Source organism: Pristis pectinata, chromosome 9 (assembly GCF_009764475.1).
Source record: "Pristis pectinata isolate sPriPec2 chromosome 9, sPriPec2.1.pri, whole genome shotgun sequence".
NCBI classification, from domain to species: Eukaryota; Metazoa; Chordata; class Chondrichthyes; order Rhinopristiformes; family Pristidae; genus Pristis; species Pristis pectinata.
This window is the reverse complement of record NC_067413.1, coordinates 9,307,971-9,321,750: the sequence shown is the minus strand read 5'-3', so window position 1 is coordinate 9,321,750 and position 13,780 is coordinate 9,307,971. Positions and strand designations below refer to the sequence as shown.

General features: G+C 46.8%; 1 protein-coding gene across 2 annotated transcripts in view; it reads left to right on the top strand.

Moving 5' to 3' along the window:
• Positions 1 to 13,780, top strand: part of cdh7a (cadherin 7a) — a 177,094-nt gene that overhangs the window by 110,914 nt on the left and 52,400 nt on the right. For both annotated transcript variants that reach the window (XM_052022765.1, XM_052022763.1), the window contains exon 7: positions 11,421 to 11,674. In XM_052022765.1, the coding sequence (XP_051878725.1) occupies positions 11,421 to 11,674 (254 nt within the window). The remainder of the gene's footprint in view (positions 1 to 11,420; positions 11,675 to 13,780) is intronic.

Genomic DNA, 13,780 nt, shown 5'->3' with positions numbered 1-13,780 from the left:
GATTCTGGAGAAAGGTCTTTATAGGCATATGGTGATGTCAGAAAAGTGGATTGACCTGTGAATATTTAATGAGATTTTTGGCCATGTTGATCTAATTTTGTTCCTAAACTAATAGACTCACTTATGTTTTCTCCTATGGTGCTGTGCATACAACAGTCAGGACAAGGGGAAATATTTTATTTTACTTTTCTTCCAGGCACATCAGAATTGAGGGAACCTTGAATCCCACGGGGTCCTGACAGGGTGGGACTTGGAAAGGACGTTCCCTCCTGTGGGAGAATCTAGAACTAGGGCTCATAGTAAAAAAAAATGGGTCAGCCATTTAAGACAGAGATGAGGTGAATTTTTTCTCTCAGAAGGTCATGAGTCTTTGGAACTCTGTTCCTCAAAGGGCAGTGGAAGCAGATCTTGTGAACATTTTCAAGGCAGAGGTAGGTAGATTCGTGATAACCAATGGGGTGTGAGTAGATATATGTACAGAGTTAAGGTTATGATGACCTTATTAAATGGTCGCGTGGACTCCAGCTGACTTGTGATCCTAATTTGTGTGTTGATGACATTTGACGGCATTACTGATTCTGCTTGAGGATATCCTGGAAAGGCCTAGATAGAGTGGACGTGGAGAGGATGTTTCCATCAGTAGGAGAGTCTAGGATCCGAGGGCACAGCCTCAGAATAAAGGGACGTCCCTTCCGAGCAGAGATGAGGAGGAATTTCTTCAGCTAGAGGGTGGTGAATCTTTGGAATCTGTTGCCACAGAGGGTTGTCGAGGCCAAGTCATTGGATGTATTTAAGGCAGAGATTGATAGGTTCTAGATTTGTAAGGGGTTTAAGGGTTACCGGGAGAAGGCAGGAGAATGGGATTGAGAAAAATGTCAGCAATAATTGGTATTGGTATTGGTTTATTATTGTCACTTGTACGAGGCACAGTGAAAAATTTGTCTTGCATACCGATCGTACAGATCAATTCATTACACAGGGCATGGAGGTAGTACAGGGTAAAACAATAACAGAATGCAGAATAAAGTGCAACAGCTACAGAGAAAGTGCAGTGCAGACAGACAATAAGGTGCAAGGTCATAATGAGGTAGATTGTGGAGATGGGAAGGGGAGAAGAGAGAATGTCCAGGGTGGGTGGGGTCTTTGATTATGCTGGCTGCTTTACCGAGGCAGCGAGAAGTGTAGATGGAATCCATGGATACTGTGATGTGCCGAGCTGTTGACACCCTTCATCTGGACACTTCCCCCTGCAACCGTAGGAGGTCCCTACACACCGAGGGACCTAAACAGCTTTTCCAGGTGATGAAATTATGAAAGGCATAGATAGGGTAGACAGTCAGAATTTTTTTTCCCAGGATAGAAATGTCAGGTACTAGAGGACATGCATTTAAGGTGAGAGGGGGAAAGTTTAAGGGGATGTGCAGGACAAGCTTTTTTGCACAGAGAGTGGTGGGTATCTGGAATGGGCTGTCAGGAGTTGTGGTGATAGTGCTGTTTAAGAGGCTGTTAGATAGACACGTGCATATGCGGGGAATAGAGGGACATGGATCATGTTCATGCAGCGGAGATTTGGTTTAATTTGGCATTGTTTTCAGCACAGACGTTGTGGGCCGAAGGGCCTGCTCCTGTGCTGTACTGCTCTGTGTTCTATGTGAAGTGGATACCCGCATGCACCTCCTCCAACCCTCTCTATGTGTTTCGATGCTCTCAGTGTGCCCTCCTCTACGTCGATGAGACCACACGCAGGCTAGGTGACTGTTTCACCGAACACCTGGTCTCTGTCTCCACGGCCAACTGGAGCTCCTGATAGCAAGCCATTTTGCTTGTTGAAGGTCAATCATCCCAGCCTCAGGACACTACTGCAGCTGTTCCTCAGGGCTGGGTCCTGGGTATTTCATGTGTGACTTTTTCTCTGTCGTTAGGTCAGAACTGCTGGTTGGCCAATGTTCAATTCCAACACAGCTCCTCAGATTTATTGTCATTCATTCATAGGATGCGTGTGTCATTGCTATTTATTATCTTTTCCTTATTGCCTACCGAGGATATCTTATCTTATTGTATCTTATCTTCTTAAAGGCCCGGGTAGAGTGGACATGGAGAGGATGTTTCCATTAATACTATCTTGATGTACCTATGTATGGAATGATCTGTTTGGATGGCATGCAGACAAAACTTTTCACTGTATCTCGGTGCATTACAGCAGGTTTTTTTTCTCTGTGGAGCATCAGAGGCTGCAGGGAGACCTGATAGAAGTCTAAAAAATTATGAGAGGCATAGCTAGAGTAGACAGCTGGTATCTATTACCCATGGTCAAAATGTCTAATAATCTAGGGCATGCATTTAAGGTGAGAGAGGAGGCTTGTTTCATATACTGACCACCCTCTGGATGAAAAGAGTTGCCCCTCAGGTTCCTATTAAATCTCTCCCCTCTCATCTTAAGCTTATGCCCTCTCATTCTTGATTCTCTAACCCTGGGGAAAAGACTGTGCACATTCACCCTATCTATGCCTCTCATGACTTTATACACCTTTATAAGATCACCCCTCATTATCCTACGCTCCAATGAAAAAAGTCCCAACCTGCTTAACTTCTGTCCATAACTCAGTCCCTTGAGTCCCGGCAACAAGGAGATGTGTGGGGCAGGATTTTTACCTAGAGAGTGGTGGGTGCTGGAAAGTGCTGCCTGGGGTGGTGGTGGAGGCAGATATGATACAGGTGTTTAAGAGGCTCTTAGATAGGCACATGAATGTGCAGAGAATGGAGGGATACGGACCATGTGCAGGCAGAAGGGATTCGGTGTCATTAGCTTGATTAGTTCAGCAGAATATTGTGAGCTGAAGGGCCTATTCCTGTGCTGTACTGTTTTATGTTTTATGTTCTATGCAACGATAATAAGCCAATTACCAATTGCCACCGAGACTCAGTTATAGAATCATAGAGTCATACAGCACGGAAACAGGCCATTCGGCCCAACCCATGCTGACCATTCCCATCTAAGCCAATCTCATTCGTCCATGATTGGCCCATATCCCTCTAAACCTTTCCTATCCATGTACCTGTTCGAGTACCTTTTAAATGTTGTTAATGTACCTGCCTCAACTACCTTCTCTGTCAGCTCGTTTCATATACTGACCACCCTCTGGGTGAAAAGAGTTGCCCCTCAGGTTCCTATTAAATCTCTCCCCTCTCACCTTAAACTTATGCCCTCTAGTTCTTGATTCCATAACCCTGGGGAAAAGACTGTGCACATTCACCCTATCTATGCCCCTGATGATTTTATACACCTTTATAAGATCACCCCTCATTATCCTACGCTCCAATGAAAAAAGTCCCAACCTGCTTAACTTCTCTTCATAACTCAGTTCCTCGAGTCCCGGCAACATCCTCGTAAATCTCCTCTGCATTCTTTCCAGCTTAATGGCATCTTTCCTACAGCAGGGTGACCAAAACTGAACACAATATTCCAAATTCACCGACATCTTGTACAACTGCAGGAAAACATCCCAACTTCTTTACTCAATGCCCTGACTGATGAAGGCCAGCGTGCCAAAATTCTTCTTCACCGCCCTGTCTACCTGCAACGCCACGTTCAGGGAACCATGCACTTGTACTCTAGGCCTGTAACATTAACTGTTTCTCTTTCCACAGATGCTGCTGAACTGCTAAGTTTTGTAGCGTTACCTCTTTTTATTTCAGTTCAGAGTTGCAGCTGAGCAAACTGCTGGCCTTTTCAGCGACATCCATATCCTGTGAAAGAATGCACTAATAAAAAATGCGTTGAAATGCAAATCCCACTGCTGTGAGGTACCAGGGGAACTGCATTTTGCAGCATCAACTTTCATTTGCAGTTTGCCACCAAGACAGAGTTTGTGTACAGGAATAATGGGTTGTTGTGAGTTGGATGGGCACATCCATCTGAAGGCACTGGGCTCACAGATTAATGGTAAATAAAAGTTCCTTACAAGGACGTCCTGTCAAATTAAGTATTATTTGCGTCAAGCTGGATGACAGAAGAATTGAAGCTGATCCACTTGATTGATTTTTATTTTGCCAAATCTTAAACGCTGCCAAGTTAGAGAATAAAAGATGAATTCTGAAACCGTTAGTCACAAAAGCAGCTTTTTAAGGCCTCCAGAATGCAGGATTAATGTCTAACCCATCCTGATGTAAGCACAGACCACATTAAGAAGCAGGTATAGTTGGAATGGGTGCTGAAAACTTTTGGCAAGTGAGGCTTCTATTGTATTTGGTTTGTTGGCTTGAGCAGCAGATGCTTTGGGTCTGAGTCATAGTTTGCTCCTGCAGTTTAGTCGCACTGTTCAACGTCACCTTGAGTGAGGAGCCACTCTTCTGTCCTGCGGACCTCTCATGCAGAAATGACGACAGCAACTCTCACTCTTTATGTGGCTTCACAGGAGGGTTATCACATAAAACTTGACATCAAGCTACATAAGGAGATATTAGGGCAGTTGGCCGAAACCTGGGCCAAAGGGATAGGCTTTAAGCTGCATCTTAATGAAAAATGGAGGAGAGGTTGTGCAGGGAATTCCAGAGCTTGAGGCCCAGGCAGAAAATATAACAGTGGAGTCATTATGTTCAGGTGTCAGGTCAAGTCAAGTCGAGTTTATTGTCATGTGCACAAGTACAGTGAGGTACAGGTACTATGAAACACTCACTTGCGGCAGCATCACAGGTACGAAGGTCCAGACAAGGAGTCATTATGTTCAGGTGTCAGGTCAAGTCAAGTCGAGTTTATTGTCATGTGCACAAGTACAGTGAGGTACAGGTACTATGAAACACTCACTTGCGGCAGCATCACAGGTACGAAGGTCCAGACAACACACAAAATGTAAGTTATACATAAATTATACAAGATAGTGAAGGGAGAGAGAGCAAAACAAAAGACTGTGCAAAAACAAGATCTTAGTGCAAAAAAAAGACGCAATCAGAGACAAGTCCACAGTAGTGCAAGAGGTGGTCCGTAGTGTTGCGTTGCTGAGGTAAGGTTAGGGTTGTGCAGATCGGTTCAAGAACCTGATGGTTGTTGGAAAGTAGCTGTTCCTGAACATGGTGGTGTAGGACTTCAGGCTTCTGTACCTCCTGCCTAATGGTAGCAGTGAGAAGATGGCATGGCCCAGATGGTGGGGATTCTTGATGACAGATTCCGCCTTCTTGAAGCAACGACTCCTGTAGATGCTGTCACTGGTGGGAAGGGCTTGCCCATGATGGACCAGGCTGTGTGCGCACTGACCAGAACAGTGTAGAGATATTGGAGAATGATAGAGCTTTGTGATTGTCTCCCTGAATCTGTCTCCTCCCTTTTAAGTTGCAACATGTTTGTGTGCGACAGGTTAGAATGAGTTAAGGGTCATTTTCCAGTCTGAAGGCAGGATCAGATTTAGCTGCACTGCCCCTTTACTGAATTTCCATCAGCGTCAAGGGTCGCACATAGAGATTGGCCGATCGGTGACCTTCTAGAGAGTTTCCACCACTTAAGGCTTTTAGCCCTTGGCTTAAATCCCGGACCTTCGGAGGAGGAGTTTGGCTAGGAAAAGGTGGAGATGAGGGAGGGAAGATTGCCAATTGATCGACAAGACTCCTGTGTCTCGAGTGCAGGTTTGACTTTGAGAGCGGCTGACCCATAAGAAGTTGGTGAAGATTGCTCGGTGCTGTAGTATATCCAGACTGCTGGGGGAAAGGAAGCTGGGGTTTTTAAATCATCCAACAGCATTAGAATACTGTGGGAAGCAGATGGACTCTTTGCTGGGGAAAAGATGTTGACCAGATGGCCAGACTGTGTGAAGCTGGACCCTGTGTTGACTGACATGCAGTCAGCAATACTTGTAGCTGCAGTGGATACAAGGGTTACAGTGGGATGTTGGTGGAGGGAGATGAGCTAATTGCCAGTCCAACTGTGCAAGATTATTTTAAAACCATGCGTACATTGGGAATCTTCCCCAACATCACCTAAAAACAGATTACCTGTCACCATCATGTTCCTGGTTATAGAAGGTGGAATGTGCAACTTCAGAAGTTCGAAGAGAAAACATCTGTCGTGGTCATGTTACTTTAGACAACTGAGGAGAAATAAATACTAAAGCAATTAATTTAGTTTTCCAATAATTTTGCATTTTTTAAGATGAGATATTTATTTATTAGTCACATGTAGGGCATGCACTTAAGGTGAGAGGGGTGTAGGTTCAGAACAGATGTGAGGGGTATGTTTTTTACTCAGAGAGTGGTGGATGCCTGGAATGTGTTGCCTGATAGGGTGGTGGAGGCAAGTTCATTGGGGGCTTTTAAGAGGGGCTTGGCTGTGCACATGAATGAGAGGAAAATAGAGGGATATGGGCATTCTGTAGGTAGAGTAGGGGTTAGCTATGTTGGCGCAACATTGTGGGCCGAAGGACCTTTTCTGTGCTGTACTGTTCTATGTTCTATGTACTTCAAAACACACAGTGAAATGTGTCTTTTTGCATTACTGAGAATGTGCTGGGGGCAGCCCACAAGTGTCGCCACTCTTCCGGAGCCAACAGAGCATGCCCACAGCTCCTAACATGTGGGAGGAAACCGGAGCACCCGGAGGAAAGACACAGGAAGAACGTACAAGCTCCTTACAGACAGCGACAGAATTGAACTCAGGTCGCTGGCGCTGTAATAGCGTTACACTAACCTCTAGGATGCAAAGGCTTAAGAGGAAACTCATTCTGTCCGAGGATAATCCAAGTTTCATGGACTGGAAGATAAGCCAGAGCATTTATTTATTCATCATAGCTAATGTTGTGCTCTTATTTAAGGGCAGCAGCAATAAGCCATGGAACTACAAGCCAGTGAGCCTTTACATCAGTGGTGGGAAAGTTAATGGAAGGAATTCTGAAAGACAGGAATTATTTGCATTTGGAAGGGCAAGAACTGTTTAGGGATAGTCAGCATGGCTTTGTGGATGGGAAATCATGTCTCACGAATTTGATTGACTTTTTTGCAGAGGTGACCAAGAGGATTGATGAGGGCAGGGCAGTAGATGTTGTCTACATGGACTTTAGCAAGGCTTTTGACAAAGTCCTGCATGGTAGGCTGGTCTGGATGGTTGGAACACACGGGTTCCAGGGCGAGCTAGCCTACTGGATACAAAATCGGCTTGGTGGTAGGAGGCAGAGGGTGGTAGTGGAGGGGTGTTTTTCAGATTGGAGACCTGTGACCAGTGGTGTGCCGCAGGGATCGGTGTTGGGTCCTCTGTTGTTTGTCTTGTATATTAATGATTTGGATGAGATTGTAGGTGGCATGGTTAGTAAGTTTGCAGGTGACACCAGAACTGGCGGTGTGGTGGACAGTGAAGAAGGTACAACAGGACCTAGATCAACTGAGAAAGTGGGCAAAAGAATGGCAGGTAGAATTTAAATGGCAGAGGGAAGTTAAACCAGAGCAGGACATACACAGTGAATGGCAGAGCTCTGGAGTGTGTTGATGAACAGAGAGACCTAGGGGTACAAGTACATAGTTCCCTAAGTGTGGCGACAGGGTGGCGAAAATGACATTTGGCGCGCTTGCCTTCATCGGTCAAGACACTGAGTACAGGAGTTGGGACGTCATGTTACAGCTGTATGAAACATTGGTTAGGTCTTACTTGGAGGATTGTGTGCAGTTCTGGTTGCCACACTACAGAAGAGGAATGAGGGTGCAGAGAAGATTCACAAGGATGTTGCCTTGATTGGAGAGCTTGAGTTATCAGCAGAGATTTGATAGGCTGGGACTGTTTTCCCCAGAGCAAAGGAAGTTGAGAGGAGACTAAAATTATGAGAGGAATAGATAGGGCAGATAGCCAAAATCTTGTTTCCCACGGGAGGTGTGTCTAAAACTAGAGGGCATTGGTTTAAGGTGAGAGGAAGGAGGTTTAAAGGGGATCTGCGGGGTAAATTTTTAACACAAGATGTAGTTGGTATCCGACATGAGCTGCCAGAGGGGGTGGTGGAGGCAGGAACAGTAACAACATTTAAGAGGCATCTGGACAGGTATTTGAATTAGCAGGGCACAGGGGGATATGGATTTAATGCAGGCAAGTGGGATTAATACCGATAAGCATAGACACAGTGGGCTGAATGGCCTGTTTCTGTGCTGTACATGGCTTTATGGGATGTGTGTAAGGAAGTACAGATACTTGTGTACAATCATGATGTGCAATCAATTTGGAAACATTTTCAACAAGAGGCCAAAGTCATCGGGGAATTGCCACCTGGGCAACTTTGGTAGATGCCTCAGTGGGGGTGTGGATGGAAAATTAAAAATAATAAACTTTTTATTAGTCCCAGCAGATGAAAAGGTGTAAGTAGCTAACAAAATTATGGGATTACGTGACTGGGAATGGTTATGAAGAATATTTTATGGAGAATGATGGAATTGGCACAACTAGTTTATTCTGCAATAAATGAAAATCAAACAACAACCTGCAGATGTCGGAAATCTGAAATAAGAGCAGCAAGTGTTGGAAACACTCAGCGGGTCAGGCAGCAGCTGTGGAAAGAGAAACAGTTAGCATTTCATGTATGTCCTCCACTGACATGCCTGCCCACAGCCTCCTCCACGGCCTAGTCAAGGCTAAACTCAAATTAGAGGAACAGCACCTCATATTCTGCCTGGTCTCCAACCTGGTGGCATGAACGTTGAATTCTCCAAGATAAGATAATATAAGATAAGATTTCTTTATTAGTCACATGTACATCGAAACACACAGTGAAATGCATCTTTTGCGTAAAGTGTTCTGGGGGCAGCCTGCAAGTGTCGCCACGCTTCCGGCGCCACCACAGCATGCCCACAACTTCCTAACCCGTACTTCTTTGGAATGTGGGAGGAAACCCACGCAGACACGGGGAGAACGTACAAACTCCTTGCAGACAGTGGCCGGAATTGAACCCGGGTCGCTGGCGCTGTAATAACGTCACACTAACCGCTCCCCCTCTGTTCCTTTTCTCTTTTTCTCGCTCCTCCTGATCCAACTGGCCCCCATCACCCACACACTCCTCCCACTGGTTCCCCTCCCCACCTCTATTTCACGCCCCACCTTCCTCTCCTATCAGATTCCATCAACTTCAGGCCTTTGTCACTCCCACCTATCACCTCCCAGCTTCTGACATCATTCCCACTCTCCCCCCTCCCCCATCTACCTATCACCCCCCCTCACCTGGATCCACCTATCACCTGCCAGCCCTTGCCCCACCCCTTTCTTTCCGTCTCCCTCCATAGATGCTGCTCAACCCGCTGAGTTCCTCCAGCAGATTGTTTGTTGCTCCAGATTCCAGCATCTGTAGTTCCTTGTGTCTCCAATTAATGTTTCAAGTTTGGCGAGAAGGAGGATGAGGGGAGACATGATAGAGGTGTACAAAATATTAAGAGGAATAGATAGAGTGGACAGCCAGCGCCTCTTTCCCAGGGCACCAATGCTCAATACAAGAGGGCATGGCTTTAAGGTAATGGGTGGAAAGTTCAAGGGAGACGTCAGAGGGAGGTTTTTCACCCAGAGAGTGGTTGGTGCACGGAATGCGCTGCCTGGGGCGGTGGTGGAGGCTGATACGTTGGTCAAGTTCAAGAGATTGTTAGATAAGCATATGGAGGAATTTAAAATAGAGGGATATGTGGGAGGAAGGGGTTAGATAGTCTTAGGCGTGGTTTGAAGGTCGGCACAACATGGTGGGCCGAAGGGCCTGTATTGTGCTGTATTGTTCTATGGATCTATGGTTCTAAGACTCTTTTATTTCTGTTTATTCTATCTGTACTCCTCACCTTCTAGTTATTTCTTGATCTCTATTTATCTCTGCATCTTCTTATCTATCTCCTTGATCTCTCTCTTTATTTGTGGATTTCCTTCAACTATCTCTCTCTCACTGGTTTTTGCACTCTATCCATCTATCTACCTTTCTTTCTTTCTCTGTTTGTCTATGTTTCTCTCAGTATCTTCCAATCACTTTGCCTCTCTCCCTCTTCCCCCTGGGCTCAAACAGATAGGTAAATGTGGCAGGTGGGGCTGAGAGCTCCCAGATGTGAGCATAAGGAGTAGAAGAATGAGGAGGCCATTTAGCCTGATCTGCCTTTCAATAAGATCACAATTGCCCTGATCTTGGCCTCAGTTGCATTACCCTCCTTCATTCCCCAAACTCTTGACCAAAATTCTACCTATTTTTGCCTTGAATACATTCAGTGCCTGAGCCTTCACAGGTCTCTTGGTAGAGGAATTCAAAGATTCACAAACCCTAGAGGTACTTCTGTGAGTCAGTAGCTTAATTGGCGAGTGTTGATTGCCCTTTCAGTGCTGGTGGGTGGGAAGAGAATCAAGGTGGAGTTGGGGAGAGAGAGAGGAGGAGAGGGAGAGAGAGGGAGAGAGAGGGAGAGAGGGGGAGGAGGGAGAGAGAGAGGGAGGGAGGGAGAGAGTGGGAGAGAGAGGAGGAGAGGGAGAGAGAGGGAGAGAGAGGGGGAGGAGGGAGAGAGAGGGAGAGAGAGGAGGAGAGGGAGAGAGAGAGAGAGAGGGGGGAGGAGGGAGAGAGAGAGGGAGGGAGGGAGAGAGTGGGAGAGAGAGGAGAGGGAGAGAGAGGGGGAGGAGGGAGAGAGAGAGGGAGGGAGGGAGAGAGTGGGGAGAGGAGGAGAGGGAGAGAGAGGGAGAGAGGGGGAGGAGGGAGAGAGAGAGGGAGGGAGGGAGAGAGTGGGAGAGAGAGGAGGAGAGGGAGAGAGAGGGAGAGAGGGGGAGGAGGGAGAGAGAGAGGGAGGGAGGGAGGGAGTGGGAGAGAGAGGAGGAGAGGGAAAGAGAGGGGGAGGAGTCAGAGAGGGAGGGAGAGAGTAGGAGAGAGAGGAGAGGGAGAAAGAGGGAAAGAGAGGAGTAGGGGAGAGAGGCAGAGAGGGAGAAAAGTAGAGAGAGGTGTAGGAGAGATGGGGGAGAGGGAAAGAGTGGGGGGGAGAGAGAGAGGGAGAGAGAAAGAAGGGGGAGGGTGGAGAGGGAGAGGGAGAGAGAGAGGACGGAGGAAGAGGGGGAGAGAGAAAATGTTGCTGGGAAATAAGTGGGGGGAATGGGATTGATGGAATTTCTCTGAGAGCTGGGATAGACAATGGGCCAAATGGCCTCGTTTCAGGAAAGATGAAAATAAATAAATAACCGTTGGTGCGCTGGAATCCCACAAATAAATAATTCATTTGGAACTTTATCCATTTGTTGAGTTGTCAGATCAGCATAAAAAGCCAGCGTAACAGAGATAAATGCAGAGAGAGGCACACTGCACACACGTTGCAAGTGCTTCTGCCATTTAATTATGTGATGGGATATTACACATCAGCACCTGATGGATGTGTCTTGTTCCCTGGTTAGTTGCCATTCTCTTAATGAACCCACATTATGCAGAGTTAATAAATAAACATATGTACAACTTTTAATCATTTCACAGGAACTGGATTTTGAAAAAAAGTCCAGCTACAGCCTGAAGATTGAGGTCACCAATACAAATGTCGACTCGCAGTTCGAGGCGCTGGGACCCTTTACCGATACAGCGACGGTGAAACTCGTGGTGGAGGATGTGGATGAGGCTCCCGTGTTCAATTCGCCACTTTATAAGATGTCGGTGTCCGAGGCAGCAAGGGTGGGCACGGCCATTGGCACTGTCTCAGCCCATGATCCGGACATGGCAAACAATCCCGTCAGGTACGTCCCCACTGCCTGCTGGCGAGGATCCGGCCCCTCGCTCTCGATGGTTGCCCATTGGACTATCCCCTCCAGTTCATGCACAACAAGCTCCCAGAACACACCAATGGTTTCCCACTGGAGTAGCCTATCTTGTGCATGCACAGCAAGATCCCAGGACACACCAATGGTTGCTCACTGCTCCAGTGACATTGACTGAAGGACACATGCCAGGATGCCGAGGAAGGACACCCCTACTCTTCCAAACAGGACATGGGCTCTTTCACACTCACCTGTGCGGGGAAAGGGGACATCAGTTTAACAAATAGAAACATCTTCAGCTGCTTGGGGATTTGAGGGCTCTGGGGAACTGGCACAGAAGAGGGGTTGAGGCCAGCATAGATCAGCCATGATCACATTGAATGGCGGGGCAGGGTTTGGGGCCGAGTGGCCCACTCCTGCTCTTAAGTTCCTGTGTTCTTGCTATTAGCAGTGACAGTGCTTGGTACTCTGCTTCTGAAACAGGGTTCCACTGAAGACAAAAGCTCTGCTGACAATGCCGTACTCCCTAAATGCTCCACTTGAATGCTAATTGAGAATGCAGGCCCAGCTTCATGGAGATCTGAGACCTTCAGTGATCTGCTTGGGAATAAGATTAGAACCCAACCTCATCCATCCCTGGCTAATGTGAACCAACCTGAACCTGACACACAGTTTTTTCCAAGCTTTGTACTGAACTTGATGTAGGAGGTCATTTGGCCCATTCAGTCAATGCTAGCTCTCAGGGGAGCAATCCCACTGTCCCCATCTCCCTTCTTCTCTGAGCCCCTGCAACTTTTTCTCACACATGTGCCTTCCCTTTTTACTATTGACCTGTCCTAAGGCTAGTTTACACTAGCCAGTTAAACCATCGCTAAGATACCACCTCGATCCACTGGGCTGAGAAGTGGCAGATGGAGTTCAACCCAGGAAAATGTGAAGTGATACACTTCAGGAGCTCAAATTTGAAGGTAGAATACAAGGTTAATGGCAGGACTCTTAGCAATGTGGAGGTACAGAGGGATTTTGGGGTTCAAGTCCATAGATCCCTCAAGGTTGCCACGCAGGTCGATAGGGTTGTTAAGAAGGTGTATGGTGTGTTGGCCTGCATTAGTCGGGGTATTGAGTTCAAGAGCCACGAGATGATGTTGCAGCTCTATAGAACTCTGGTTAGACCACAAAGAGTATTGTGTTCAGTTCTGGTCGCTTCATTATAGGAAGGATGTGGAAGCTTCAGAGAGGTTGCAGAGGAGATTTACCAGGATGCTGCCTGGATTGGAGAGCATGTCTTATGAGGATAGGTTGAGTGAGCTCGGGCTTTTCTCTTTGGAGAGAAGGAGAATGAAAGATGACTTGATAGAGGTGTACAAGATGATAAGAGGCATAGATCAAGTGGACAGTCAGAGACTTTATCCCAGGATGACAATGGCTAACATGAGGGGACATAATTTTCAGGTGACTGGAGGAAGATTTAAGGGGAAAGTTTTTTACACAGAGAGTGGTGGGTGCTTGAAACACACTGCCTGCAGAGGTTGTGGGAGTAGATATGTTAGGGACATTTAAGAGACCCTTAGTTAGACACATGAATGATAGAGAAATGGGGGGCTATGTGGGAGGGAAGGGTTAGATAGATCTTAGAGCAGGATAAAATGTTGGCACAACATTGTGGGCCGAAGAGCCTGTACTGTGCTGTAATGTTCTATGTTCTATGTTCTATGATTCACTGGACAACCCGTGCTGCTGTGACTCAGCAGGCTGTGGGTAGACTGACTGCCTGACCCAAGAATGACTGCTTGACCACATGCGCCAGGTTCAGGTTGGGTACATGTTTTCTTTAACCGTACAGGTCAGGTCTCGCTCAGTATCTGATCCGCAGTGGTTAGTGCTGCTGCCCCATAGCTTCAGGGACCTATGTTCGGCCCTGACCTTGGGTGCGATCTGTGCGGAGACTTCCATAGAGCCATACAGTCGTACAGCACAGAAAGAGGCCAACTGGCCCATCGCATCCACGTCATTCATTGTACTTACCTGGACCAGTCCTATTTACTTGCATTTGGTCTGTCACCTTCTATGCTTTGGCAATTTGAG